The 24,735-nt window shown below is 39.2% G+C and overlaps 1 protein-coding gene across 12 annotated transcripts in view; it reads left to right on the top strand.

Moving 5' to 3' along the window:
* Positions 1–2,180: 2,180 nt before the first annotated feature.
* Positions 2,181–24,735, top strand: part of LOC308184202 (multidrug resistance-associated protein 1-like) — a 50,269-nt gene continuing 27,714 nt past the window's right edge. Inside the window, exons 1-10 of one of the 12 annotated variants that reach the window (XM_080571051.1) lie at positions 2,185–3,015; positions 4,572–4,877; positions 6,667–6,813; positions 7,686–7,764; positions 8,444–8,537; positions 16,965–17,026; positions 19,423–19,564; positions 20,001–20,164; positions 21,212–21,389; positions 23,133–23,387. In XM_080571051.1, the coding sequence (XP_080427177.1) occupies positions 8,493–8,537; positions 16,965–17,026; positions 19,423–19,564; positions 20,001–20,164; positions 21,212–21,389; positions 23,133–23,387 (846 nt within the window). In that variant the 5' untranslated portion in view covers positions 2,185–3,015; positions 4,572–4,877; positions 6,667–6,813; positions 7,686–7,764; positions 8,444–8,492. The other 11 variants (XM_080571050.1, XM_080571045.1, XM_080571041.1 and 8 more) reach the window with 11 other exon arrangements.

Here is a 24,735-nt window from a genome sequence, read left to right as displayed (position 1 = left end):
CAGCTACAAGAAGAAGACAATGCAGTACATCTGCTCATTTGAAATTCAACCCAGCTTAAACAGTGTCTTTCGATTATTTTTGCTCCCATTTCTCAATTTGTCAGTCTATTTTGAGCAATGTTCATTAAGGTAACTCTTGTTATTTCTTTGCATTCCTTCTTCATCTCAAATCTTTAACACTTTGTCCAACTATTATTATAAAAGCACAGACCTACTGGTATTAAATATTATTTAGAAGAAGTAATGCTATACTGTAAATTTGGCTCCTTTCCCCTACTTTTTAATATTGATCAATGTTACAACAAAAACTTAGTGATTATTCATATACAAGTTAAAGCATGGAGAGCTCAACACCACTGAAAATGCCTAGTACTGGAACCAGTAATGAACTCTAGCAAAACATCTCCTGTATTTATCTAAGAACCTGTCACTTATCTTAGAAGAAAATCTTACATATGCATTTATACATATATCTAATGCCACTAGCTGTAAATAAATTGCTCACCCTTGCTATTTTACATATGAACAAGGAAAAGAAAGGAAATTTTTAGTTCCTTCTAAAGTGAAAACCAATAATCCCAACTAACATGTAAGTACTGTACCCATGTTGATATAGTCTATGATATATCACCTATGTTGATATAATAATACATGTAAAAAAAAAAAAAACACCACCAACAAAACAGTTTTAAAGCCCTCTGAAATCAGGGTTAGGAAAGGTTTCCAGCACCAACTGAACACCCAGAAAATTTTGTGGTATTGATCAGCTTGTTGAACAAGTGCTCATGGGACTCACCACTGTCACATAAGGTGACACAACAGTGTCATGCCACTTGGAAATTCATAAATCTTAACTACAGTTCCTGTTTACAGTGTAGTTTCCACTGACATCCCAGCGTCAGGTAAATCTATCAAGGGGATTGTGAGTTTTGGATACACATTCACAAACAGATGTGAGAACCTCAAAGTTCAGGTATTACCTGTCCCTCTTCTCTGCATATTGTTATGTCCCGTGCTTTTCTCAGAAGGTTACACTTTTCTTGCACTGAAATTCAGTTACCTGCTGCTGAAGTGGCTTGTGCAACCACTGGAGGATCACTGCAGTACCTCTCAAGTACTCTGTGTTTTGCAGTGCTCAGAAATGTATGGGTAGCACCTCTAGAATGAACCACAATTCATTTGGGAGAGCCCTCAGTCCATCAGCTTTTATAAAAACCCAAAAGACTGGCCAAGTATTCAAGTTAAAAAATATATAAAACCTTAATTTTATTGCAGTGCAAGATTATTGTGATTTCCAGATATCAGAACAGCAGTCTTACACTTCAGTTTACCGCCAAAAGTTTCTGATAGAATAACAGTTAAAGATACTACAGAATCCTTGCATGGTTTTCAAAATTAATATCAAGTTCTTACACAAGTCTTGATATCCTGATCTGCGGTCACATGTATTTCCCCTTCTAATCTTCTCTCTACCCCAACGATTTCCTAATCTTGGAAAATCCCATTCTTATAAGAATTCTCATTTCTCTTTTGAATCAAGCCACTTCTCCAGAACAATTACTGACTCCTCTCTAACTGCTAGCTTTTGAGCACTACTTCCTTCCAGGCAAGACGAAATCAAATTGCTGTTCCGCAATGCACTGTGTTTAAGTATGGGGAAAAAAAAAAAAAAAAAAAAAAAAAAGCCATCTAAAGATTACAAAGTGAAAAACCCTGACTGTATGGAAAACAATTAAATCTGATTGTTAGTTCTACATTGAGACTTGTAATTCCTGTAAAATGATTTTTAAATAGGTGCAAGAAAAACATGCAGTTATTTACTCGTTTTTAGCTGAAACTTGACAGGTCTGCAACTAAGCCTCCATGAGAAAATAATAGGCAGAGGGAAAACACATGATCTATGCTAGGGAAAAAATAAGAAATATTTCAAAAGATTCCTTACATTTCTGTCATTGACCTCTGGAAATGTGCCTCTTTGTAAAATAACACTTTAAAATATATACATTGAATGTTATGCAACACCTATGTGCTTGAAACCTGAATGTAATAATCACTTAACAGTGGACTAGCGTGCAGGTGTAACTGCAGCTTTAAAGATAGCAGTCATCTTCCAGTTCTTTTCACTTATTGAGGAAAGTACAACCTTTGACTCTTCACATGTAAATTTTATTAGTAACTATTACAATGCTTGAGGGTTTTAAAGGGGAGGGTGTCAAGAGGGTGGAGTCTTTTCAGTTGCGCCTGGCGACAGGACGAGAAGCAAGGGGCACAAACTGAAGCACAGGAGGTTCTGGCTCAATATGAGGGGGCACTTCTTTACTGTGAGGGTGACAGAGTGCTGGGACAGGTTGCCCAGAGAGGTCGTAGAATCTCCTTCTCTGGAGATATCCAAAACCCGCCTGGATGCCATCCTGCACAGTGTGCTGTAGGTGACCCTGACTGGCAGGGGAGTTGGACCAGATGATCTTCAGAGGTCCCTTCCAACCTCGGCCATTCTGTGACTGAAGGGGTTTCGAACCCTTTGCCGCTCGTTCGTGCTGCTGCAGCTGCAGTACCCACCGGTTCCACAGGATGGCGACCAGAGAACAAAGCTCTCTGCGTCTGTTTCACCTCGTTCTTCAGCGCCGCTTTACCCTTCATGCAGAACATATAACAAAACATTCCAGCGGCACGCTTCCTCCTGGCTCCGTGCGCCTGTACAATACACATTGCCAACGGCAGGGCTGAAAACAGTGTTTTCCTCGGGTCAGCTGTGAAAACTCGGAGAATAAAACCCGCAGGGCGCCTCCTCACGCTGATGCCCCTCCCGCAGCCGCCGCGTTGCTGGGACACCAGGCCCGCCCCGACGCCGCCGGATAGCGGCGCCGCCATGTCGGGGCTGGGGCTGGGACCGGGACCAGGACCGCCATGTCGGGGCCGTGTCCGGGGCGGGCCGGGGAGGCGGACAGGACGCTGTTCGTGGGCAACCTGGAGAGCCGAGTGCGGGAGGAGATCCTCTACGAGCTCTTCCTGCAGGTGGCGGCGGGCCCCGGGCGGTGGGGAGCGGGGGGGCCCGGTGGCTCCGCGGGCGGCTCCGTGTTTCTTGCTGGTGTGCGGGGGGTTTCGGGGAGTTGCGGCCGCGCCGAGCCGAGCTGCTCCTCTCTCGGCTCTCCTCTTTTCCAGCTTTTCTCTGGGGTTTTTCTCGCCTTGAAATGCTTGTGCAAGCTTTCGCTCCAGAAAGGGGCCCCGAGTTAGTGAGGAAGTTAACCAGGTTAAAAACCCAAGGAAAATAAAATCTTTTATACTTTTTCTATACTGAATAAGATTTTTTTTTGGATCAAGAATTTTATTTAGAAAAATTAGCGCAAAAGCTGACAATGTGTCGAGCAAGGCTGCAGCTGTAAACAGAGTGGGACAGGCAGTAGGAGTAGTCTGCAGGTGGGTTGTGAGACTTCCACCTACATAACCTTTATAACAAAATGCTTTGTGTTTTAATGCTTGAGAAGATGCTAATTCTGTCAGTGGGGTCACCACCCCCTGCCTCCGTTTTCTTGCCATACACCCCAGGAACTGGAAGGCTTGCTGGAAGACAGCAAATGTGGCTGAGCCAGGCTTATTAACCTGAAAGGAGTAAGGAAAAGGCAGGGAGCATCATACAAATAACACAAGCATCAAATTGCAAGGTGAATTGATAGTAGTCGGTGACAATGAGGTATTTCTCCAGGCCTGATACAGTCACACGTATGATGCTCAGCCTGGACAGTTCAGCCAACAGCATGGTGATATACTTGCATCCAATAATTACACCTGGTCTCAGAAGGAGCCTTGTTTCCTTCGGGTGTGTTTGCAGAACAGAGTACAAAAATAGAGGTGGGCAGAATAATCTGTTCTTCTGCTATGTCATTTGCTAATTAGAACTACTGCTCACTGTTTTTATTCCACTGATTAATCTGATATTCATCTTGTTCACCTAAGCAAGGTATCAGCACGCTACTCTGTGTGCATTGGAAGGCATTTTTGTTTGTTATGTTCTAGCCTTGTGCTGTTTTAGGTGGTTCCATTTCTTCCTAACTTCTCCCTAAAATTATCTAAGAAACAGTTGTTTCTTTATTTCTTATTTTCTACACAGTATTCCTACCTGTTTCCAATAGTATTCTGTTGTTTAGCTTTAAAAGTTAAGTTAGGAAGGCTTGTCTTACCAGAGGATATTAGTAACACCATGCAATTCCCAGCATAAAAGTGATGAAAACAAGTGGTTGTTCTCAGAATGCAGTTTTGTATGAATCTTCTGCATAATCTGCTTCGGTCATGCAACTGCTGACTTCTGTCTGGGTTTTCACATCATCCGAACTAACACCTGCTTAACTTTTTCCTTCTCTTCATCACGTTCTCATTCAAGTTGCTCTGTCTTTGCTGCAACAGCACATGCTTCCCGTTGCAGTATTGTCCTTTCTTAGGCAGCATGTAGTTCAACCTTCCTGCAGTGGTACAGCCCTAAAAATGCACTCCTGAGCTGTAGCTTTTCCCCATCAAATTAGGAGAAAATATCTATAATTATTTCTAAACTATTAATATTTTTTATTTATGAACAGGAAGACTACAGAATTAAAAGACTGATCTGCAAAGCATTTGAGCATGTTACTTGTAGTTCTTGAAGAACCAGATTCTCCTCATTAGGCAAATAATCAGAAGATTGGATATACGCTGTTTTTAGAAAAACTGCAGTGTAGTGCAGAACAACAACAAAAAATGCCTTAAAGAGCCAACTCAAGCAAAAACGAGCATGTTCAGAATCTCACTGAAATCCCCTTTAAAAAAAAAAATAAAGACGCCAAACTTGAAGATACTTGGAAAGACAAAATCAACATATTGAAGATGGCCTGCGCAGGACAATCTAGGTAGTATCCATTGCTCTATAGCCTGATCATCTTTCTGCATCAATAATAAAAACTGGTACATTACTTTTGATCCTTAATATTTATTGTCTGTATGACTCTCCTCCTTTCACGAGGGCTGGCGGGGGGGGGGGGGGAAGAGGGAAAATAATACTCATGTTTCATCAAGAGCATCTTATTTAAGTGAGGAGTAATTTATACACAGCTTGCAAAAGCATACAGCAATCAGACATTATTATCACAGATGACAGTCCTTAGTATCCTCAGTCTGACATAAGAAAGGGTATAATAAGGAAGATGGCTCCAAATCATCACTCTAAACGCTCACAGCAGAAAAATTGCAGATTTGTTGTTTGACAATAATCATTGAAAGTGCAGAATATTAAAGTAGATCACTTTCTATGGCTTATTTTCTTCATCTGAGCATATGCCGTGTGTTTATTATGAATGTTGAACTGTTTATGCACACTTAATTGCTGTGAAGCTGTTATAACAAATTAACTTGTGCTTGCCTAAAGCTGCAGATGACTTCTGAGTGACTTTTACTGGAAAGTGCGCATCGTATCACTAGTAGTAGTGTAAGCCAGTTCTGCTTTTTTTATTCAGAACAATAAATTATCCATCTACTACAGTAACATAGACAACGTTTGGTAATTTTGTCACTGCATCTGATGGGATTTTTTGTCACTTTAAGACACCTCATTTCATACCTGGATATTATATCCTCTTAAAGATAAGTTGTTGCCATCCTTAACATTCCAGATCTGTGGCAGGAGACTTGTTGGCCATTTGTTTTCACTCTGCTAAATCAGCCTTACAGTTTGTTTTAATAAGAAATTGTTAATTCCATGACTGATATGCTCATTCAGCCTTGCATAGGGAAGATTTAGTATTTACTATGAAAATTACAGTTTCCTTGCAAGTGGAACCAGTATTTATGCAATATCACTGCTGTAGTTTGGTTCTTTTAGAAGGACTATGCAAGGATTACTATGCAGGCAGAGATGAAACTTCTTTTCAGTGAAGATACAGAATATCCTGAGTTGGGAGGGACCCCCTAGGATCGTCCAACTTCAACTCCTGCCTCCAAACAGGAGGCACATAAGGGTGTGGTTTGGGGTTTGTTTCTTTTTTGGTCAGGAACACTATGCTATCTCCCATGAGATGGTAGAGTCTCTTGATTCCTTGCCATGCATTTGTGATGAAGGTTACATAGTACAGAAAATTGTGTTTTGTGGTGGTTTCAGAAACACTAGTCTCTATTAAGGTGTGCTTTCCTACAGTTTTGGTGCTTCCTGCTTTAGGAATTTAAGGAAAATAGAAATATATTACTGGATTTCATAGCTTTTACATAACTGATATTATCAATTTGTTCAGTTGTGTTAGCTGCGCAAAAGAAGCTCTGTAATAATTGTACTAGCAGCTGTACATGCATAAGGTAACCTTTGCTATAGATACAGTAACTTAGTAGTTACTAAGTTCCTTGCGGCTGTCATCACTGTTTTTTAAAAATAATCTAAAAATCGGATTATTAAAGACTAAACAGCATTGATGGAGTGATGGCTCGTTCTCTTTTTAATATTTTTAGAGATGATTTTTTGTTTTATAGGGAAAGCTTAGAATTTGAGCATGGGGAATGCAGAGAGATTTTTAAAATTAAGTAGAGAACCTTATACTAAGAAACTTGCACTGTTTCTGACTATGGCAAAATGTACATTATTATGACAGGTTTTTGTTTTTTTTTTTTTCAAATACTTAAGTTCTGTGAGAAAATAATGTAAATTTCTTTCAGGCTGGACCATTAACCAAAGTGACAATTTGTAAGGACAAAGAAGGAAAGCCGAAGTCTTTTGGATTTGTCTGCTTTAAGCATAAAGAATCCGTGCCTTACGCAATAGCTTTGCTGAATGGAATCCGTTTGTATGGAAGACCAATTAAAGTACGGTATCGGTTTGGTAGGTGTACTGGTCACAATGATTACATAAGTCTTTGTAAAAATTAAATTGTTTTCCTAAATGACTATTTTTTAATCCTGCAGTCTTTCAGAAAGATGACAATTTATAGCTGAATCTATTGCAGTCTATTTTTAAGGAACAAAATCTTTTTGTGGTTTTTGCATAGCAAAGTATTCACCGTTTTATTTTTTGTTTACTAAGAAAAGACAATGGGTTGGTTCACAACAACACAACTTGCAAGCCAGCAAAGACCACGCTGTATGGAATACAGAAACAACTCTGGTGTGGCCACAGTTGTCATGACACATTACATTTAGTAAGAGCAGCAACACTCAAGCTGTTTGGTGACTTTTATACACAGAGTTATTAGTTTTAAGTGGAAGAGATTGTAGGTAGAAAAACAGTCAAATCAAAGTTTTATTCTTCATTTTATGTTTATGAAAGTAAACCTTCTAGAAAGTTAATGATTAGGCAGTATTTGCAACCCAGACATTAAGGAGTTGTGTTCCCGCTATGCACTGTGTCGCTCTTTACTTAGAAGGCTGTACAGAGCAGTTGCTGGTTGTATGTAAAGTGGCTGAGCTTCCTAAAATCAGAAGCAATGAGAACAATTTTCTTTGTGATTAGTTCAACAATCCTGATTTGTGCTTCTGTAAGTGACTGAGTATAAATGATAAACATTTTCAAGCAGTAAATTGATGCTGTAGGTTGTCAGCCATAAATTGACACGTCACCATTACATGCTAACTTTGATATACTGGTGCACTACAGATAACACAGAACTCTTTCTGTGTCTTTAAGTTGTAAATCAAATAGTCATAACTGAATAGTCATTACAGTATTGTCTTATTTACAGGGAGTTCACACTCATCAGAACTAAACAGCCCGACACACGGTTTCGAGAACTATGTTGACTTATATTCACCTTCATATAGGTAACAAAGATCTATAAATTAATTGTATGATTATAATTAAAAGAAATCTTGTTAAGAAAGTGAGTTGATATGGTAGAACAATGAGCAGTTGCACACTTTAATTGCATCCTTACTCACAGCGGGTTTTAGTTAATGTTTGGTTGTTCAGCTTGCCAGATGTTCAGTTAGTTGAATGTCCAATCCTATTTGGTTTTGCAAGATACAGGCACATTTAAGTATAGTGTTCGTACTGGCAGTGTTTGTAGTTCTTAGGGAAAAAGAAAATCTGGCAATAGAAATAATCGTTTCAAACCCCATTGAGTTTATATCTGTAGTTTTGTGTGTGTGTATATACAAGCAACTGTCACGCACATATGACCACACAGGTAGAAACCTGTTATAATGGAACTCTGGACACACCAGTTTCAATGTTGAAAAATTATGAATTTGGAATGTTAAAAACAAGTGTGACAGAACTCCCATGGTAAAATCCAGGACTCTGAATCTGCGCTTCAGTATGTCAGGGTTACTTGTTGAGTCTTTGGATGTGTTTTCCTTGTTTTATTAGTCTTTCATGTAAGTCCAGATGTTAATATCTGCATTGGATATACTCATTATAGCCTAAGAATTACATCTCAGTAGTCTACTAGGCAGTATTTGGTGGAAGTCTGGTCTCTGTACATTTGCTTGTTTTTCCTAGGTATCAAGAACCTTATGGAAATGTGCCATTTCCTGTTACTCCTTTTCCAATGAACAGTAGTTTACCTCAGGAATACTCAGTCTTTCAAAAGATGGTGAGTTTGTGTTAAAAGTTATAAATGTGGGAACTTTTTTTTGAACCTGACGGTATTCTGCATTTTGGCAAACAAGCGTGCTTATTTAATGACTCAAAATTTGGGTTAGGCTGCTAATTTGACTATTAGGTCTGTTTCTCACTTAAGGGATCTACCTAACCAAACTGTTTTCTTACTGCAGGAATGTCTTAAAGGTTTAGCTTAGGGAGGCTAAAAAGTCAGTCTACAGAAAGAGCTCATTGCTGTACTATGTTTCAAATCAAATCCCCTTGGTGAGACAAGATAACCTAGTAAAATTACAACCATGAAAGCAATAGGTTTTTCATAAATGGCTAATTCAGTTGGTGGCCACTTAGCTCTTCTACTTATTTCAGATATGCCCAGCAGAAGTTTGAAATGTAGTTCTGTTCTAAAACTGAACTAAAACTCCTCCAACAAACCACCACTGCCATTATGAGAAATGTTTAAGTTAGGGCAACAGCAATTTAAGGGTTTCTGGCCTGAACCTTTTCATGCCTCTGCAGTTCTCACATTGAATTCTCTTTCATTGCAGTAGGCAGTGAGAATCATATTCCATTTCTCTCTATCAGACTCAGGTGCACGGGTCTATTGTCCTAATCTGAGATATTCCCCAAATCAAGTGAACTGATCTCTTCAGATGGGCCAAGACCCATGGGCCAAGCCCTACTCATGAAGCATATCATGGAAATTCTGAATCTGATGAGTATGAGTTGGTAGGACTGAAGAAATCCAGCATGTAACGTGAGGTACAGACTGTGGACAGTCCAAGTGCCACCCAGTCTGACCAGGGAATGGCCCTGCCCGTTGTAACCGTAGAAGGGGTGAACTCTGGATAGATTATACCTGATAGCTGCAATCTGATCAGGAAGATGGAGAGGGTCTCTGTTCCTTGCCACACAGATCTTTCTGGTGGTGGCCTGCCTCCCCACTTCATGGGCTCAGTCCTCAGAAGATGTGGTGCTTGCACAAACTTTCCCATCCCCTCCGTTGTGGTTGGATGCTTTGGAGGGTACCATTGCCCCCACTGTGCTCACTGTCAAACCCATTTCTCAGTAACAGTGCAGTACACAAATGTTGAGAGACCAAACTCTCAGCAGACCTGCACGCACCACCAACTTAATTCCATTTTCTACTTGCTAGAAGAGACAAACAGTATCACAGCATGTCTTCAATGATTGCTTGTTGCAGCTTCAGCAGGAAACAATCTGCATGAATGTATGCCTTCATGCATCTACCTCACCTTTATGTGAGTGTGTCAGGCTTACTCGGGAGTCTCTTTTGCACGCAAGAACATACTCAGACATGCTTCCCATACTTTTTCGGGTTACTACCAGTCAGTAGAAAGCTGCTTGCCCTCTTCTGACCTTTGTAATTCTATTTCTGTATTTGGACTGTGTATTTTATATGAGAGACTCTCGGGATACTTCAGAGAACGTATCAAGAAGCTGTGCACTTATTGTGGTGTTCCAAGTGCTTTAATCTATGGATTCACTATACCTTGCTGGAACTTGTTTCAACAGTAACTTCAAAATTAGTTGAATCAAACCAGACTAAAAGAAAAAAAAAAAGAAAAAATCAGATGTGCGTGTCTTTTTATTAACAATAGGTATTGTAGTTACAAATATTTATAAAATGCATAGATGAAGAAAATAAAGGAATGCTGTGTTTGGTCACCAAAGACTTAACAAAGACTCAGCAAAGACTTAATGGGCAGTTTAATCTTAAATCAGATTGTCTGTTTTTCAACTATACTAGTTGAGCTAATAAAATAAATGTTTTGCTTTCAAATTTTGTGTTTATTTACTATATGTAAGTTGCTGTCAATATTTTCATTGTAGAAACTGTAATGCATGTGAAATTAAGCTTTTCAGAACTTCCTCTTAACAGTATTAACAATTCAAGTTATTTCCCCAGATGAACCACTTTTTAGCACAGCAGTATACAGTTCACAGCCCAGTGAGCCAACTATTTCCTTACTATCAGATGACTCCGCCACTGCCTTCAAATTTATCCGTTCCTCCTTATCAGAATCAAGCTGCAAATTTTAAGTCTGGACAGAGTTCCTTTGAATTGGCCTTGCCGCATTCAAGTGATTGTGAAGTGTACCAGGTGGATGAAAGCACTTCTAAAAGAAAGAGAGAACAGCAAAGCTGTGACAGTGACACTAGTACTGAAGATGACCAAATGAAACAAAGAGAGTGTAACCAAAAATACAAGAAGTGCAAAGCCAAGAAAAAGAGGCATTAATACTGTGTAACTGGGTTAATTTTTTAACTATATTTGCTATTTTTATTTAAGAGAAATTCTCTCATCCTTGCACTTTATTAAAAAAAGGAATGCTCAAGATTCATATTAATTTTGAAATGTATTATGCATAAATTATGCTGATATACTTTATCTAATCTCAACCAAATTAAAGAAGAAAGTACTTTAAGCTATGGGAAACATTTAAAAAGTTAAATTTTTCCTATTGAAGGAAAAAAGTAGTTAGTTTTGTTTTTTTTTTTCTAAGAATTGTGAAAGGCAATTATTTCACTACTGTGGAAACTTTATGAAAATATATAATTTCAGCCACTCATAAAGCATATGTATCATTTCCATGATTTATGGAATTTATTTTTGGGACTGGTGTAAGAACTTTCTGGAGCAGTTGAAGAACTGAGCAGGCTAGAAATAAGTGTCATACTAGAGATGTGCTCATCACTGAAGTATCAACACCTATAACTTCTACTCTTTTCTGATTTAGGTCTGCTGTTATGTTCCAATAGGATCACTTTGTATACTTACTGGAACTGTGGTGTGTTTTTTTCCCCACAGTATTAAATGTGAGGTAAAGTACGGGCATTTGCACTAACCACAAGACTTACATAATGTGTCGATACTTGAATGTATGTACTTTATGGCCACAATATGTACTGACTAGAACTATATACATATATATATATGCATATTTCTATGATCTTATTCTCTAGTGGTTTATTTGCTTATTTGAGACTCTATTTGTTAATTGTAACAAATAGATAAAAAACCTAACAGAGTATCTCCATTACAGTTCTAATTGGTACCATAAAAGTCAACTGAGTTAATACTGCCTCTTAAGAAGAAAAGTTCCTACCTTGTTTGCGGAGGAAGAATAAACTCTCATACAATGGTGAATCAAAATAGTGACCTATTTTCTATCTTTTCACAACTTTAATTATTCACAGCTGCCATCAATAACCTACAGACAGAGAGGTATTTTTCTATATTAGACCAAGTAAAGGTGAAACGCTTTCATGATCCTTTTATGAGAAAGCAAAACACTTCATTTTCAGCTATTAATTGCTTAAAGTCTTCTATTGAGACTGGATGTAGGCTCCAAACAGTAAACTGAGTTTAATAAAACCAAAATCCTTTTTCCTTGGATATAATGTTGGGTTGCTCAAAAGGAATGCTTTTCATCCTCACAACAACAGTATTGAGAAAGAATATCCAAGTTTACTGGTTTATAGTTGATAAGTTTTACAAGTCCAAATGAGTTTAAGAGGTGGAAGAAAACACAGCTTGCAACCATTCCTATTTTTTCTAATACTCTAAATCACAGCTAATGAATTAAATTTCTCAAGGATGCCACTTCTAACTTCCTAAAGGGATTACTTCTTGAGCTAAGGAGACTATTGCTATAATACGTATGCATATATGGCACCCTTGAAATGTAATTAGCAGCAATTCAACAATCTCTGGAAGGAACTTATATAACAGGTTTGTGCCTTAAATAAGATTTATGCCTTATGTATTAAGAAACTTGTTAAGCCTGCCCAATCGCTTGCTTTTCCCTTCCACACTTCCATAAAAAACACTTGTCCCTTTATCTTTTTTCTCTCACCAGTAGCTCTAGGGCTAAGCTATGTAGATGTAATCTAACTTATGTTGAAATATATTGCTGACGTTATACCAGTAAGTCACTGATCGCAAAACTTGCCACTGGTTTTCTTTAAGTCCATGTTAAAGAAATGTAAATGTGATCACTTAGAAGAAGAAGATGTTGACATCAGCTTAATTTAGAAGTGAAGTTCATCAGACAAAAGAGAAAACAGATGCCCTGGCCAGAGTTGGACAAGATAAAAGAGAAGCTTAGTCTATGCTGACATGTCCTTACCAGACTTGCCCTTGAACAGGTATCTAAGATCATCTGTTCTGTGCAATTATACTCTGCAAAAGGAATAGGGCTAATAAAATACCAGTATGATTTGTTTAAAGAAGTATTTTTCTTAGGCTTTTTCTTCCCAGTCTTTTTTTCCTGAGTGAGGTGTAGATTTTAGCACCTTTCAATAACCACTGAAAACTCTTTGGTGTATTTGAAGAAGAAAAGCTGGACCTGTAGGGATGTGCTACAATTACTTTAGCCATAAATAAATTCTTCTCATACATCCATTAACTTCATCAGGACCTCACTTTAGTTAAGGCACTGCTGATATTTTCATTACTGATATTGCTGATATTTTCAAACTTTGGGCTGCTCAGGGAACTAGTTAGCAAGGTCCCCATGGAAACTGCATTTGAAGTCATGGGCATCCATCAGTGCTGGTCAGTCTTTAAGCACTGCCTCCTAAAAGCACAGGATTGGGCAATTCCAAAATACGGGAAGTCAAGCAGGCAGGGCAGTAGGCCAGCTTGGCTGACCAGGGATCTTCTAGATCGAGCTGGCAAATGTACCAATTTTCAAGAAGGGCAAGAAAGAAGACTGGTAACTACAGGCCTGTCAGTCTCACGTCAGTGCCTGGTAAAATTATGGAGAAGATTATCTTGGGAGTTACTGAGATGCAGCTGGGGGACAATGCAGTCATAGGTCACAGCCAACGTGGGTTCACGTTGGGTAGGTCCTGCCTAACAAATTTGATTTCCTTTTATGATAAGATAACCTATCCCATCGATCAAGGAAAGCCAGTTAATGTAATCTTTTTGGATTTCAGTAAAGCTTTTGATACAGTTTCTCATAGAATCCTACAGGACAAAATGTCCAGCATACAGCTAGATAAAAGCATCATACGATGGGTATACAAATGGCTGATGGGTAAGGCTCAAAGGGTTATGGTAAATGGGGTTACATCAGGCTGGCGGCCAGTCACCAGTGGGGTCCCCCAGGGCTCCATTTTAGGGCCAGTTCTTTTCAATGTTTTAATAAACGATTTGGATGTAGGACTAAAAGGTGTTTTGAGTAAATTTGCTGATTTGATGATACTAAACTGGGAGGAGTTGTGGACTCGGATGAGGGTGGAAAGGCCTTGCAGAGAGATCTGGACAGATTGGAGAGCTGGGCGATCACCAACCACATGAAGTTTAACAAAAGCAAGTGCCAGGTCCTGCACCTGGGAAGGGGCAACCTGGGCTATACATACAGACTGGGCGACGAGACGCTGGAGAGCAGCCCCGCAGAGAGGGATCTAGGGGTTTTGGTTGATAGCAAGTTGAATATGAGCCAGTGTTAGCGTTCATGAAAACACATAATCCACAAAGTGATTATATGAAGGTGCTTTATTAGGCGCCGGAAGTTAGGGGCATGCCTGCCCAAATCTAACTTCGTCTGATTTGTTTTCTTAGTTCTCTTTTATTTCCTAAGATGTTACATATGCATTAGGTTTCACAACTCATCTATGCATATTCATTTCCTAACTCCGCCTAGCCTCGCTTCGTATGCTAATTATCTTATCAGTCCTTCTGCGCTTGCGTACTACTCTCTGGTGGTCGTGTGGGTGGTCGTCGAGATGAAGTAAGATGTCTTCATCAGAGTTGAACTTTTTAACCTTTCCTTCTCACGCATGCTCTCTGAGCCCTTGGTCTCAGTCCAAACCACAAGGTTGGTTTGATCCAGTTCCCAGGGTCCAAGAAGCCCCAGTTATCTAGATGTCTTGCAAATTGAGCATTCTTTTAATCCTCCTTACTCCTCATCATGAATTGGTGCATTCTCATGTTACCCTTGCACATATATTTTGTATCTTCCAAGCGCAGCCTCGGAACAGTAAATCGCAAATGTAACATATTAAACAATATTGTATTATTTCTTCTTCTATTACTAACACCAGCAGTGTGCCCTGGCAGCCAGGAGGGCCAGCCGTACCCTGGGATGCATCAAGCACGGCATTGCTAGTCGGTCGAGGGAAGTGATTGTCCTGCTCTACTCTGCGCTGGTGCGGCCTCACCTCGAGTACTGCGTGCAGTTCTGGGCACCACAGTACAAAAAGGACATTAAACTGTTGGAGAGTGTCCAGAGGAGGGCTACAAAGATGGTGAAGGGACTAGAGGGGAGGAGCGGCTGAGGTCACTTGGCCTGTTCAGCCTGGAAAAGAGGAGGGTGAGGGGAGACTTCATCCCGGTCTACAGCTTCCTCATGAGGGGGAATGGAGGGGCAGGCGCCGATCTATTCTCCTTAATCACCAGTGATAGGAGCCGCGGGAACGGTGTCAAGCTGAGGCAGGGGAGGTTTAGGCTGGACATCAGGAAGAGGTTCTTCACTGAGAGGGTGGTCGCGCACTGGAGCAGGCTCCCCAGGGATGTAGTCACGGCACCAGGCCTGTCAGAGTTTAAGAAGCGTTTGGACCGTGCTCTTAGTCATATGGTCTGAATTTTTGGGTAGACCGGTGTGGTGGCAGAGTTGGACTCGATGATCCTTATGGGTCCCTTCCAACCCGGGATATTCTATGTTTCTGTGATTACGCTCTCGCCGTATCTTGCGGCACAAGATAGAGGCCGCCACCAGCTCTGTGGCCGTGCAGCGGGGCTGACGGGGCTGCCCTGCCGCGAGCCCCCGGGCCCAGCGAGCAAGCCGCACCCCGCCGGCCCCCAGCCCCGAGCAGGGCGGAGGCGGCGGAGGCAGCAGCGCCCGCCTTGTCCCCGCCCGGTGTGTGCGGGGGGGCCCGGCCATGGCCGGCAGTTACGAGCGCCTGAGCCCGAGCGGCGAGAAGGTGGGGGCGGCCGGGCGGTGAGGGGGGGGAGGGAGGCCGGGCCCAGCCGGGTCGGGGAGGCAATGCCGGGCCGGTTCAGCCCAGCCCAGCCGCGGGGGAGCTGCCGCAGTGGGACAAGGGAGAGGCAGCGAGAGGGAGAGTCGTGAGGAAGGCGGCGGAGGGGCGTAGTCGTGACGGGGTTTCATGCAGGTGTCCCCGCAGGCCCGTGTTAACACGCAGTTATTAAGGACTGTCGTGTGTTGCAGGAGAACAGGCGTCCTGGGGCGTATCCTTCGAATTCATACGGGATCTCTAGGCCGGGGATTTGCTCAATAGTTCTTTCTTTTTTTTTTTTTTTTTTTTTTTTTTTTAATCTTTCTTAAGGAAGTAGGAGCTTTGCCAGGGATAGAAATAGGAGCAGGATTTGACCAGAAAATGTTCGTGCCCATGGCTTATTCAATAGTAAGAGACGGCATTTCAAACAAGCAATGCTGCACGGATATAAAATCCAGAAGTTGCTATGATCTGTGGCAAATGTTTACATCTGGTAGTGAATGGCAAGTAGGTGCACAAGGAGATGCGTTTGATACAGAAGGAGCATGTACATTTTCCTTACGTACTTGTTTCCTGGATTATCATTCAGTCCTTTTTCACTGAAAGTACAAGAAAAATTGTATTTACCACATTTTTTCAATATAGGATCTCAGAGCACCGGCAGCATACATTTTTGGTAGGTGGTTTCTTCACACCACCTACCGAAAAGAACTATAACTGCATCTTCTGTTAGAAATGAGTTTAAGGTGTTGCTGAATTACTGACTGACGGAAGTTACACCCTGGGGGTGCTAAAGTCTTTCTTGGGTGTGGATACAAATTCCTCAGGCAGTTCGGGACAGTTCATACTTGCTTTCCTGTATTGCACTTATCTCCAGTAGGATATGAACAGGCAGCAGTACATAATCCTCATACTTTTCTCTCCACCTTCACCTGTACAGTACGCTTTAGAAGTACTTCATTCTTAGTGTCTGAAAGGAGGTTGCTTTTCTTTAGATATTAGCAGTTCATCACTTCCAGTAGCCAGGTTTTCAAATAGGGGAAAAATAAAACAAGATTTTAACTCCCAAAATTTAAGGAACACTTGCTTATATTGGGCATGGTTTACTGTTGGTGTAATACTCTAGAGAGTGTGTAAACAGTGCAAAATCAAGCTAAAGTGATGGTTAATTATACTCTCACTGCAAGTGAGTTGTGAAATTTATTAAGTCATGAAACTGAAGATCTCTCATTTGTCATGCCTTGTGTTAGAATGTATTGATGGGAGCAGGAACCAAAAAAAAAATAAAAAAATGTTAAGTATTAGCAGTGTTGTAGCTCAGAATTAAGTAGCTCCTAAGAATTATTAAGGAATACTAAGAGGGAAAAAAAATCTTTAATCTTTCAAGCAACATTCTTTTTTTTTCTTTTTTCCTTTTTTTTTTTTTTAACAGAAATGCAGCCCCGAGGAAAATGTTTTTTGCGTCAGTAAATTAACATATTCCTGGTTTAGCAGGTAAGAATTTAATAAGTAGCTTGTTAATATTTATTTATTTATTTATTATTTCTTTTTTGTAAAGTTTGGCAATAGACAAAAAATAAAGTAAGGTTTTCTTTGTGCTTGTTATAGTGACATAACAATTTGCTAGATCTCCAGGAACAAATACTCAGTGATATATTTAAGGTATTTTCAAAGTAGCTGACTTCATACTTGTCTTCCTCCCTCGTTTATGTCAGGCCGTACAGCATTACAGTAGATCACCTGTTCAGGAAGACCAGTAAAGTTCCCCTGCTTCTTAAGAATTTTTCCACTCAAAAATAGGAACTGAAAGTTCAGCTGTATCAAGTCATGCAGCTTCCAGTCAATATTTTGGATGGTATTTCAAATAATCTCATGTGTTATGAATGAGTAATAGTCACAAGATATAACTTCTTTTTTTTTTTCCCAAATCATTTAAGCCAGACCTATATGAACATTTTAAGTGAGAAAAAATATTTTAGGAGTATTATAACTACTGCTTGCTGTATTCAATATTACTATTTTTAAGCAAAAACTGAAAATGGTATCTGCACTTAATAAGCTGAGACAAAACAATCAGATTGTTTAAAGCACTGAGAGTATTTGGTTAACTTCAACAGGGCTGGAGTTCAAGAGTACACCATCATTTTCAGAGTAGCTGTAGTTTTCACCAATCCTTCTATACCATACCGAAGTATGCAGTACACTGAGTGCAGTACATTCATATGATTTTTATTTGTTCGTTATGTCACAGTGTTAACCCAAATGTCCAACGTGGGACTTTTTTTTTTTTTTTTTTTTTTTTTTAAGAAAACGTTGTGTTTTTTAAACAGTTCCACAATGTTTAACAAAAAGAAGGGAGTGGGCTGGGGTGTTAAGATTTCAGTTCTGCTCAGTTAGAGCCTGCTTTACTATGAAATAGGTTAAGGAATGCAATTAAACTAATACTGTAAATATTAGATATGGTCCCTCTTCCCAAACAGAAGCAAACAGGAGTAATAAATTGTTAAACTCACCTTCAGTGCTTGCAATCTAAATGAAGAAGTCTCAAATTAATTGTTATATACTAAACACATAATGCCGTATTATGTTTCCTTAGAATTCAGGCAATCTGGAGATTGCACTGAGAAGGGCATTTGGTAAATCTGTTTACCAAATAGGTGGAGGCAGCAGTGTTTTTTAGCATTGAGATGAATGGGCAATGTCAGTCTGCATAACTCAAGTATTAATTGGTCTGCTTTCCTCATCTTCCCAAAAGCTGGTGCTCATAGTACAAGGCTGTGTTTTTGCCTTAATTTATCAAGTGTAGGACAAATTCGCTTTGTCTTTAATGTTACAGCTTCAGTAGAAAGGAAGCCCATATGGATAGTGAGGTCCACCCCCACTAGGATTTTGTTACTTCCAACAAAAAGTTTCTGAATCTTACTCTGTGTCCTGTGCTAAGCACAATGGCACACACATTAACATGAAGCCCAGCACTGGCACTGCACTGGAAGCACACTCTAGAGAAGATGGACACTGCATCTGCATTTCAGCCCTCAGGGAGGGAAATCCCCACCACCCTAAAAGCATTACAGCTGCCACTGACAGGAAACACTCCCGTGTCCATGCATGTGTCTCTTGCTGCTTCCTAGATGTTTGGGGCTTTCTTTAAGGTGAGTAAGATTGTCCACATTAGTCCTGCTGCATTTTTTCCATCTCAGAAATGGGATGGCAAGTTCTCTGAAATCTGTCCTGCCCGTCAAAAGATACAGATCAGCTGTTATTCTTTGAAATGGAATTCTTGTAGCTTGTTCATCAGCCCTATTTTGCCACTTTTACGACTGATTTCATATCTTTCTAACAATTAAGTGAGTAACAGCACTTTGGTGAAACAAAATTTTAATATATAAAGATCTGCAGTAAGGAAACTTCCATCATACTTGTGCTGAACCCCAGTAGTTTAAGGTTGTTACTGTGGTTAGAAGTGAGTCACAACATAATGCAATCTGAGAATTAAAAAATAAATAAATAAGATTTATTTCCCAATTATAATAGTAACTGTAATGGTGCTACACAGGTTTGTTTGTGAAATACGGTATTTTCCTGTGGAGAAATGTGGGATCAGCAATGTAGACAGACTTTGAAGTACAAAGTTTACCCAGAATTTGCTGTTCTGATGTGACAGTCTGTTTGGGCCCTTCTTACTTCAGGTAAATTTCAATATACTTGAAGTGACTATAAGTATGTTCCAGTATTAGGCTGTAGCCTTTATAAGATTACATAAATTATTTTGAATGTGGAGTTTATTTATATACCCAAAATGATATCCTTAACTTTTTGAGTTCGTATTTCTGTTTGTTTTGTTTGCTGTATTTCATGCTCTCTAAATTCATTGTTTGTTTGTTTTTCAGAGTAATATCTATAGGCTATAAAAAACCATTGGAGAGGGATGACCTGTTTGAGCTGAATGAAAGTGATTCACCATACAGCGTGTGTCCTAACTTTGAAAAGCAATGGAGGAAAGAAATCCAAAAGTCTACTGCAGGATTGACGGTAGTGATAATTAAGAACAGCTAACACCTTTTTTTTTCAACCTTAGACATAAAGTTCTTAAAAGTCTGCTATAAATGAAAGTTCGTTTCAATTTTTGTTCAAGCTTTCCTCTGGCTTTCTGATGCAAGTTTTTTGACCTGTGACAATCATTTGAGGATTAAATTATTTTCTGATTTTTTAGGGTTTCTAGGCAACCCTAGAAACAATATTTATCCTTTCCTAAAAGATTTCTAGCCAGACTAAATAAAACCACAGTTCATTTCTTACCGCAAAGTTTTTCTACTGACCTGACTGTATGAAATGTGCTTCTTCAGAACACAAGTACAAAAATGACTTTAAATGGATACTTCAATGTTACATGGTATATTTGTAGGTGGGGTAGAGGGGAGAAATAATTTTCTTTGTTAATTATCTACATATTTTTGTAATCTTGCAGGCTTCTTACATCAAAAGAATGCTATGCAAAAGAAAGACATCAAGTTTCCATAAACAATCTTTGATTTTGCCACTATGGCAAACATTTAAATTTTTATTGATTAAAGTTGCATTTCTAAAAGTTGCAGCTGACATTCTGCCTTTCATGAGTTCACAAATAATGAAGTAAGTTTTTATTCTGTTTTACCTTATGTTTAAAGATGATTAATAAAGGGTTACCAGTATCAAAACCAAACTAAGCAACGGCTTAGATGTGTAAAGATGGGGTGGTTTAGGTGTTTTTTGTGGATTTATATATATATTTTTTCAGTGATTATCTGTAAATGATCTAATGAAGGAAAACTCAAAGTGATCAGGAGTTTCTTGGCTGACAGACTGAGATAAAAGCAATAGAAACTCATTTCCACAATATTTAATTAAGTATTGAATATACTTAAACATAAAACCAAATGTAAAAAAAAAAAAAAAAGTGAGTGCCGAGATGTTTAACTTTCCAGCTTTTTGTTAATATTTTTGTGTCTCTACTTTTAACAAAAAATTTAAATGTGCAACAATGTCTACAGTTCCAACATTTCTGGGAAAACTGTGGTAACTCTCTTATAATGTTATCAATACCATAAGGTGGATGGATATTGTGCTTAACACAAAAGTACAAAGAATGTATTGTGTGCTTTTATAAAGAAAAGTAATAATGAACAGAATTATTGTTAAGCTCCATACCCTGCGTCAGTGAAATTCTATTGTATTCTGGGATGCTGAACAAAACTGTTGACTTCAAACCTGTTTGAAGATCTGTTTGAAGATATCACAGTTGCTGGTTATTTAAGATAAACTTTTTCTAACGCCAACATAAGAATTAATTTTCCTTCAGATTTTCTTTCTCGCTTTTGTAGTTGGTAGTTGCAGCCTTTGTGACTACATCTAATTAAAATGCTCTTTTTTTCTTTTGTGCCATTCTTTATTTGTACTGCATTGTTAGTGAAGTCAGCATTAGCCAATTAATTTTTAGAATAGTGTTTGATAGTTTTTTCTAGGCTAACATATAGTAAAACACTATTTTTAACGTGGTTTGTCTTCATGACATTGGACCATACCTGGATGAAAAATGGATTTAATTAAGCAAGTTGCCAGTATGTCAGTTTAGTGAACTTTCTATTGTCAGATGTTGACTGTGTGCACAGAATCTAAAATTTTATTTTGCTTCATTTTCAGATCAATGATAACTCTAAGTGAAAATCACCCTAGTTCATATGGAAGTGGATATGGCTACGTTATTGCCTTCTTTTTTGTAGCTCTCTCTCAAACTCTCCTACATCAGCTATACCAGCGTAACAATATGCTTACTGCAGTCAAAATCAAGACTGCCGTTGTTGGCCTGATATACAAAAAGGTAATAACGCATTCTGCTTTTCTTTCAAAACAAAAGTTTAAAATAAGCTTCTCAGCATGATAAAAACCCAAGATACTATAAACTGGTGACAGGCTTACAGATTGCCTTTATATTCTGATGATTGTTTCTGTGTAATAATTTGTAATTTCAACAGTGTTAGTCTTCGAATGCTCCAATCACACAGTTAAATTTTTTTTAAGCAACCTGTTATAAACTGAGCTCTTCCTATTTTTATTAGATTTAGTTTGGATATAAGGAAGAAATCTTTCACAGTGAGGGTGGTGAGACACTGGAATAGGTTGTCCAAGGAATTTGTGTATGAGCCGTCACTGGAAGTGTTCAACATTGGGTTGGATGGGGCTTAGAGCAACTGGATCTAGAGAAAGACGTCCCTGCCATGGGCAGGTTGGACTTGATAATTCTCATGGGTCCTCTTCAACCCAAATGATTCTAAGATTATGGGATAATTTCCCCAAATTTACTAAATGACATAGGAAAATATTTCAGGCTGGAATTACAGAGAAAAAGCAAGGATGTATGCAATCACAACTTTTACTGCATAGTAGTAGTGAATATAACAAACTAAAGTTTGCCACTTTGTCTCCTCTGGAGGTTGAAATTTTTCTCCTTGATTTAAGTGAAACTGATTTTGAGTTGATTTGAATGTGCAGTAGGTTAACTGCTGTGTAAATCTATGTATAACTTATATTACCCGCAATATTTCTTATTAAAGTTGAGATTATTACTAACTGTGAGAGAGGCAGGTGCTCGTAACGTAATATTGAAAGTATCTGTGTGTGACCTACAAAACATTAAAATGTTTACCATACTGTCACTGTATAGCATATGAGATGAAGCTGGTTTCTCAGTGCTGCGCCTTTAATTCACTCTGTTACAAACACAACACATTGGTATTTTTACTGCAGTATTTGACAATGAAACAAACGTTAAGGAAGACAAGACGTAATCTCAATCTGAAGTAAATTAGTCTCTGTTGCCAATTTAAAATACAATCTTTTTTTCCTTAAGATATTCAAATAAACCTTTCGGCATAGCCTTTTCAGGTATTTTCTGAACCACTACACAGTATTTCACTTGTCGGCTGCAACTCAGAGAAACAGAGGAATTCTTTCTCTCATGTCATGTATGAAGGTGTGTCAATACATCAAGTCATGAACAGGGGAATATAGTGTGAGGCTGCAACTAGAGTGGGTATGTCATCTGGCAAGTTTCCACAGCTACAGGTCACAGAGATAGCTTGGTCCTCTGTCTGAATAGAGTCAGTGAATATCAGATCAGGTTGTGCTTTGCACGTGGAATGGATGGTGGAGTGAGTTGCTGCAGCACTGTCTAGTTCTGTGCAGGAATTCTAGGTGCTACAGTGGAAAAATGTGAGTCACTGTGAGAGAGCATGTATGTGTGTGACCTCTCTGGGTAACTATCAGTCCCCAGACACTTGGACATGTGGTGCCAGCCTGCCACACTCGTATTATACGTGTGCTTGCTGTGAAGCCTGCCGTTCTTGCTTCCTGCACTGGGAAGTAAGCTAGCCCAAAGCTGAGCCTTTCTGAGCTCTCTTTGTGCTATGGTGTCATCTTTATTTACTGTGAGGAGTTGCAAGTTTGTTTCACTGAGCTCGGCTTTGCTTTACTATTGTCCCTTCTTTTAGCTTTTCCTGGGACGTTAAACCCATCAAAATTGTTGATTTTTGCAACTTTTACCCTCTCTGTTTTCCGGTTGCAGGCCTTAACTTTAGCAAATTCCTCACGACGAAACTATACAACTGGGGAAATTGTGAACCTGATGTCAGCAGATGTTCAGCAACTCATGGAGCTAACTGTAAACATCAACCTGTTGTGGTCAGCACCTTTTCAGATCATCATGGCTGTTTTCTTTCTTTGGAAAGAACTCGGCCCCTCTGCTCTAGCAGGTGTAGCGGTGCTTCTTTTGGTTATACCTATAAACGCACTTATTGCAGCCAAAGTAAAAAGTCTGAAGGTGAGACATTTAAATAGGCATGGTAAGGAGAGGTTTAATTGTCATAATGCAGAAATGAAGGGGGGAGGAAGGGTTAAAATTATGCAGGTATAGGAATTATATTGGTACATCAAAATTAAAACCAAAACAATAAACAACCCGAGTTGTAGCTTCTTTCCACTAGGGGGGAAAGTGGGGGAGCATAACTTTAGTAAGAAAGCAGTATGTTTCGTAGCTAAGCTACTATTTAGATTGCATACCTAAATTTTCATTGTACTGAAACAATACATTTGTATTAGTAAAAATTACTACATGACTCAGTTTAGAAGCAGTTACGTTTTTGCATATTACACGAGTTAATTCTATTAAATAAGGGATTTTTCAGGATTATGGCCCTCTTCCACTTCTATTATTCAGGCTAAGCAGCTCTCTCAACCTCAGGAGAATATGTTATGTTTATGAGAATTCCCACAGAGGTACTACATGTGTTCCTGCTTCTTTCCTGCTTCTCTGATGCTACGATTCTCTTGCACTGCATTGCTTATTACTATAACTGACAATTTCACGAGGTCTGCTGGAACAAACACTACAGTCCTAAGGTTTGCATTGCTATCAAAGGCAAATACCTGTCTGACTTATTTTGCCTGTGGTAGTGCAGCATGCAGTGAAGATTCTTCACAGATCCATAGATTTTTTTTGTAAGGCTGTGATAGTATAGAGGCATCACAGTAAGAAAAGCCCTCACCTCTTTTGCAGATGCAGCAGGTACATATGCTCTTAGATTCCTACTAAGATATGAGAGAGAAAAGAAGTACTGAAGGGTTTTCCTGAACACCCTGAGAACTGGAAGCTTGTTAGGTCGTTCCAGTACCTAAGGGACCTACAGGAAAGCTAGGGAGTGTCTTTATAAGGAAGTGTAGTGATAGGACAGGGAGGCCTAGGACATGAGATAGGAGATAGGACAAGGAAAGGACGGCTTTAAACTAAAAGAGGGTAAGTTAGATTTGATATTAGGAAGAAATTATGTATGATTAAGGTGGTGAGGTACTGGAACAGGCTGCCCAGAGAAGCTGTGGATGCCCCATCCCTGGTGGTGTTCAAGGACAGGGTGGATGGGGCTTTGGGCAACCTGGTCTGGTGGGAGGTGACCCTGCCAATAGAAGCAGGGGGGTATAGAACTAGGTGATCTTTGAGGTCTCTTCCAACCCAAACCATTCTATGGCTCTATGATTTTTATTCAATATGAAGGAAATAATGGTAGTAGAGAAGAGATTAAAAAAAATAAAAAAAAATAAAAAAAAGAATTGAAATGTCCTCCTTAATATATATTTTAGGGGGAAAATGTTATAATGTATTTAATAATCCTTAT

The sequence above is a fragment of the Anser brachyrhynchus genome (genome assembly GCF_964034855.1).
Source record: "Anser brachyrhynchus genome assembly, chromosome: 1".
Taxonomy (NCBI): domain Eukaryota; kingdom Metazoa; phylum Chordata; class Aves; order Anseriformes; family Anatidae; genus Anser; species Anser brachyrhynchus.
This window is presented reverse-complemented; position numbering and strand designations above follow the sequence as displayed.